Genomic DNA, 5,533 nt, shown 5'->3' with positions numbered 1-5,533 from the left:
GACATGGAGGGCAAAATCATCAGTGCGCTAGCTGACGGGGTTTTGTGTGTTTTTTTTTTTAATAAATTTTCTGCATTCAGGTACCAGCAGCTGTTATTCTTCCAAACAATTCAAGTGATTACTGTGTGAGTTCCTATGCCATTGTGAGTTTGTGGGCTATCTTTAAAGAGATCATGGTGAATTAAGACCAATTATGTACATTTAATCAAAGTGTTGATATAATTAATAAATAATATAATATTTTTAAAATTTTTTATAATTTTTAAAAAATGTTTTCATCTAAATCAGGAAAACACATTTTTAGAAACCGTGTTAAATTTTTTTTTGATTGAAAATTGTTTTTTCCATTAACCAACTTTTTAATAATAAACAAACATGAAAAAGTTTGAAAAGTGATTTTTTAGAAATCACTTTCCGGAAACAAACATAGCCTTAAAGAGATCATGGTAAATTAGGACCAATTATTTACATTCAATCAAAGTTTTGGCCATATTTTGGAAGGACTTGTACCAAGAGCTGGATTAGAACCTAGACCAGGCAACGGCAAGGGCATCTACAAGCAGTTGCATACACCATTTTACAAACCTAGGTGATTTGGGAAGTGTGGAGATCCCATCTATCCCGGCACACACACAATTTTCGTTGACGTGGGAATAAGGGACTTGTTTTAACCTTCTGCTGCATTTGGTATCATCACTTATATGGGACATGGAAACTGATGCTAAATACCTCGATCCATCTCTTCAAGCAGACGTCTTCAAGCTGAGGATGCCAGCCTCTGCATCACAGCCCTCGGTGAGCCTGCTTCATTAACTACCTGTACAGTTTTACGAAGCTTACTCAAGAACAGACCAAAAGGGAGAAGCAAAACTAGAAAAACCAAAGGAAAGTTGTATTGGGCACAGCCGGATGAAATAACCTAGACAGGAAATGAAATCAGATAAAAGCATTAGCTTTTCAAAGGGGAAGACCGAAAGAGATGTGAAGAGAGGTTCAGAATAAGCTGCACATACCATTTTCACCATCTTCACAGATTCACAAAGTGTAAATACAATAAAGCTTGTATGTAAATCGAATGACCATGTCTGTTGTGTCTGCCACCACTTCAAAAATCTGAAACTGAAAGGTTTTTTCTTGGAAATCGTTTAAGCTCTTGAGCATAGATCAAGCTCTACACTAGCAGAAAAATGTTGCGATACACTAATCACCATAGATGTTTTCAACAGCAAAACAAGCAGAAACTTAATCATGCTGCTATAGTTGTATTTCAGCCAATGGACAATCATTATTTTTACCAAGGAGTAGCTTATACATTTTCCCCACATCTTTGCACCTTCATCAAGGAGGAATAGGAAAGTAATATTTACATTCTGATCCTCATACAATCTATAGATATAACCAAAACAAAAGTCTGTCGTGAAGTACATGACTTTCTGGCTGAAGTTTTATTGAGCATAAAACATATTTACTACTGTACAGTGGCCCTCAGCCTTTTAAGTCCTATATCCATTTTAGTGTACACAAGATCAGTATTCTCAACTTCAACTTATCTTCGATGCAGGAAGATCAAAAGAGCTGAAGAGCTTACAGATATTATCTTTCCCTCTGGTCATTGAACTTGAGAGGCAGATGACATCAGGGCTTCCACCATGTCCGTCGCGTGCCCTTCTGTAGTTGCCATATTATCCATGTTAGCTTGACAATTTAATATCACAGGCTGACAATTCCCTTCCCATGATTCCATCAATTTGTCATTTCCGTCAATATTAACCCGCGAAGATGAACCTACTACTTGAGTATGGAAGCACGGTAAATCTGTCTGACACTGTAGATTCTTTGGCCCACCGGTAGACTGCGCACCGCAATTGCCATCCTTGAAAGCAGCAGTAGCGTCACCCTGATTTTGGAAAGGGAACACACCCATTTCAGTATCAATCTTTCCCCTCAGGCCCATCAATATGCTTCTTAGCCTCAAAACCTCAGCTTCCAGAATTACCTGCTGCTGTATTTTCCTCACCAGCTGCTGGTTCGATATACGCAGTTTCTTCACTTCCTCTTCTAAGTAAGCAGTATGTGCCTTCTTTTTTTCTCTGTACTTTCGAACTGCTTCTCTATTTCCTGCTGGCCTTTTTACTTTAGAATTGGAATGCTCTCTGTTGTTTACGTCATCATCTTCTTCAGAAGTAATGACTTGGGTGTGTGTGTGGTAGCATGTATGTGTATGAGTTATGTCAGGGCCAAGGGGGTTGCAAGTGTGAGTGTGAGTACATGTTCTCGTATTCTTCAAGAATTCATCAAGAAGTGAATCCACGGATGCAGAGCTCTGCAAACTGCCAGATGAATCGGGATTCGGTAACAAAACATGATCCGAAAGCTCTATCTCCCCATCATCCATGTTATAACCTTTCATTTCATTCCTCCAAACAAGCCACTACTTTCAGCCAGACAACTCAAGAAAGAGTACATCTGCAAGACCAAAGTTTCTAACTTGTCTTAGATCAATCACTTCTACTACTCTAACAAACCAATAATCCTAATGCAAAATTTAACAACTTAAGCTTATAACAAACCAGAACCACCAACTTGTAACACAAAAGTGGGATTGCAATTTGCATGATTACTGCCCATTTAATACCTTAAGAATATATGCAAAGGCAAAGAGTTCATACATGGAACATAATATTATAGCTGCCCACAACCTCAATTGTCATAATCAACAAAAAAAAACAACCACCCCTTTAACATTTCAAACCAATAAAAAGCTTTAAAAGTTGAATTCAATCCAACGAAAAACAGAAGCTTTCTTTAACCAATTTAAAGAAAACCCAGATGGAGATTCTTCGCAAGAATATCAAATAAAGCATAAAGAAAAGATCTTGACATTGGAATATATCATTCAACAACAGAAGAGAATCCAACAATCTTTAGCTTTTCAAGTGGAGAAGTGACAATAAATAAACAGCATAACTTTACACTGCAAGAATATCAAGAAAAGCACGAAAAAAGTGTTTGATAGAAATGGGAAGCAAAAAAATGTAGATTTTCTTATAGTCAGAAAGAGAGATAGAGAGCTATTACCTGATGATCTATGTTAAGATTCTGAGACCAACAAGGAGCATCTCTCAAGTGCTTTTTTATGCTTCCTTTTTGTTTGTCAACTTGTTATGCTTCCTTTTGGTTTGTCAACTATTGTAGAATTTCTCTAACCGCTAATAGGTTTTTCCACCTTGTGTCTCCTCACTGGTATATTCGCAACTGCTCTTGTTATCTTATGAACACAAAGTCTACACAAACCAAAGGAAACATTATGAAATGAAAATTGAATTTCAAAGAATGCTGAGATTGATGGATAGTTTAATTAATAATATTTTCTCATTTTGGTGGACATCACGCCGAGATCAAAATATATATATTAAGAGTCGTTATTCTCAAGGAAAACTAACATTATCCTTACAATATCTTTTCTTATAAAAAAATATTTTTATTAAATATTTTTTTAATATTTATATTTATGATTGTCCATAATAATCCTAATTATTTTAAATTAATTTTTAAAAAATTTGATGTCAATTTTTAAATACGTTAAAAAATAACATCGGTTTTTAAAAATAAAAAACTCTTAAAAAATGTCAATGTTAAGTCCTAATTTGTTTTTAATGAAATTGCTAAAAGTATGCATAACCTGTATTTTATTTTAGAATTTGAACATCGGTTTCTTAAAAAAGAAACATGTCAACTAAACTATTTTTAAAATGAATATTGAATCTATAAAGTTAATACAAATTTATACAGGGCTTGCCCATTATTTTGATTTGTTTCAAAATGGATCTTAAAGCCGGCATTATTATTTTATGAGTTTTAATGAAATCATGTTAACTCGGTTCAAATTATTATTTATACTCGGAAAATATTGTGGAATGATAAATAAATCAATATTTTTTTTACAATCCTTTTGTTTTATTCCTTTTTTATGTGAATATCACTAAAAAAAAGTACTTTCACAATAATAATAAAACAAAAATATCAATATAGATGAAACTTAATCACATAAATAACAGAAAAAATATATTTATTTGGGGTTTAAAATTGACTTTCAAGGTTGAAAAACACCATAAAATATTGAAAATACCAGTGAGACACGCCCGTGCAACTCACGGTCTGGCCAATTAATTTCCACTGAACTTGAATCACATGCTTGTCACGCACCTAATTAATAACCAGCAAGCCAAAAACGATCGTGAAGAAACAAATTGATTTGGGATTTTCTTTGCTTGTGGTGTGAAGAAAAATGGAGAGGTGGGGGGCTCTTCGGCTGTGCTACCGAGAGGAAGAAAGGGAAGAGCTTTGTTTAAACTTGGTGTTAATTTCGGTTAAAAAATGGGAGAGGAAGATGAGTTTGTGAGTGTTGTTGACAGCGGTGATGAAGGAGAGATGGGTAGATCAATGGTCTCTCTGTGTGTGTTCCCTCGTTTTGTTTCTTGCTTTTTTTTTTTTTTTCTTTTCGTGTCTCACTGCCTCCTCCCCTTCTTTTAGTTTTAGCTACTATTTTTAGGAGATAATTTCATATTAAATCTTCATCTATAATGGTTATCAACCTTCAAGAATTCAGCCTTTGAAGGAGAGGATGTCAGAAATCTTCCTCCATAATAGCTGCCAATCTTTGATGATTTCCATCTTTTTTTAGAGCTGACTAGACGTGTTCCACGGGCGAACAAATTTTATTTTTAATGTAAAAAAAGTTATAAGGTAAAATAATTTAAATTTCAAGTCAATGGTTAAATTAATAATTTAAATTTTTTTTAATAAAACAATCAAATAATAACCTAACTGAAGGAAAAAAGAAGAAGAAGTTAAACTAAAAAAGAGAGAGAAGAAAACATGAGGGGACCAAGCATACTTAAAGGAATCTTCTAAACTTAATTTGATCTAAAAAGCTTGCAACTTGTTAAATTATAGACCCTAGTTTAATAAAAAAGTTTAAATATCATTCAATTTAATTTTAAAAGATAAAATTATTGTAAAAACTTGAAAAAGAAAAAGGACAACAAAAAAAAGAAAACAAATGGGGCCAAAATCTATTAGGAAAAAACTCACTGAGGATGAAATCTAAAAAAAAATTATTGCAAACAAAAAAAATTACAATTAAAAGAATAGGACCAAACTTGAAAGATTATGATAGATTATTTATAGATTAAAAAAATAGTAGGGGTGAAATAGAAAAAAATTGTTAAGGGCTAACCTAATAGAATTAAATAAAAAAATAACAAAAAAAAGGTTAAAAAAAAGGATAAAAAATAAAACAACATCAATTTAGAAAAAGAGAAAAAAACAGGGCAAACCTCTCAAACATGTCTAATCTCTAAAAGCTACATCCCATGAATTGTTTTACCCAGATTCAATTAAGAAGCATAATTTTTAACCAATTTAATTTCAAAGGATGAGATTGGTAGAAAAGTATTAATAAAAACACATGAAAAAGCAACAAAAAAGTTGAGGATAAAATTTGATAGAAAAACCCAAAGAGGATACAATT

The 5,533-nt window shown here is 33.1% G+C and overlaps 1 protein-coding gene across 3 annotated transcripts; it reads right to left on the bottom strand.

The window, feature by feature from the left end:
* Positions 1-427: 427 nt before the first annotated feature.
* LOC118028792 (basic leucine zipper 23-like) lies at positions 428-4,513 on the bottom strand. 3 transcript variants are annotated; one of them, XR_012170410.1, is made up of 4 exons: positions 4,130-4,513; positions 3,079-3,284; positions 1,014-2,466; positions 428-919 (listed from the first exon to the last, which is right to left on the bottom strand). XR_012170410.1 is itself a non-coding variant. In XM_073410643.1 (3 exons), the coding sequence occupies exon 2, from the start codon at positions 2,408-2,410 to the stop codon at positions 1,610-1,612; it is 801 nt and encodes a 266-aa protein (XP_073266744.1). In that variant the 5' UTR covers positions 2,411-2,466; positions 3,079-3,352; the 3' UTR covers positions 428-817; positions 1,589-1,609. The 3 variants fall into 3 exon arrangements, 1 of the variants encoding a protein (XP_073266744.1); XR_012170409.1 differs by lacking the exon at positions 4,130-4,513 and having other exon boundaries at positions 428-817; positions 3,079-3,351; XM_073410643.1 differs by lacking the exon at positions 4,130-4,513 and having other exon boundaries at positions 428-817; positions 1,589-2,466; positions 3,079-3,352.
* Positions 4,514-5,533: the final 1,020 nt, after the last annotated feature.

This window comes from Populus alba, chromosome 1, assembly GCF_005239225.2.
Source record: "Populus alba chromosome 1, ASM523922v2, whole genome shotgun sequence".
Lineage (NCBI taxonomy): Eukaryota > Viridiplantae > Streptophyta > Magnoliopsida > Malpighiales > Salicaceae > Populus > Populus alba.
The sequence above is the reverse complement of the archived record's forward strand: the minus strand, read 5'-3'. Positions and strand labels throughout refer to the sequence as shown.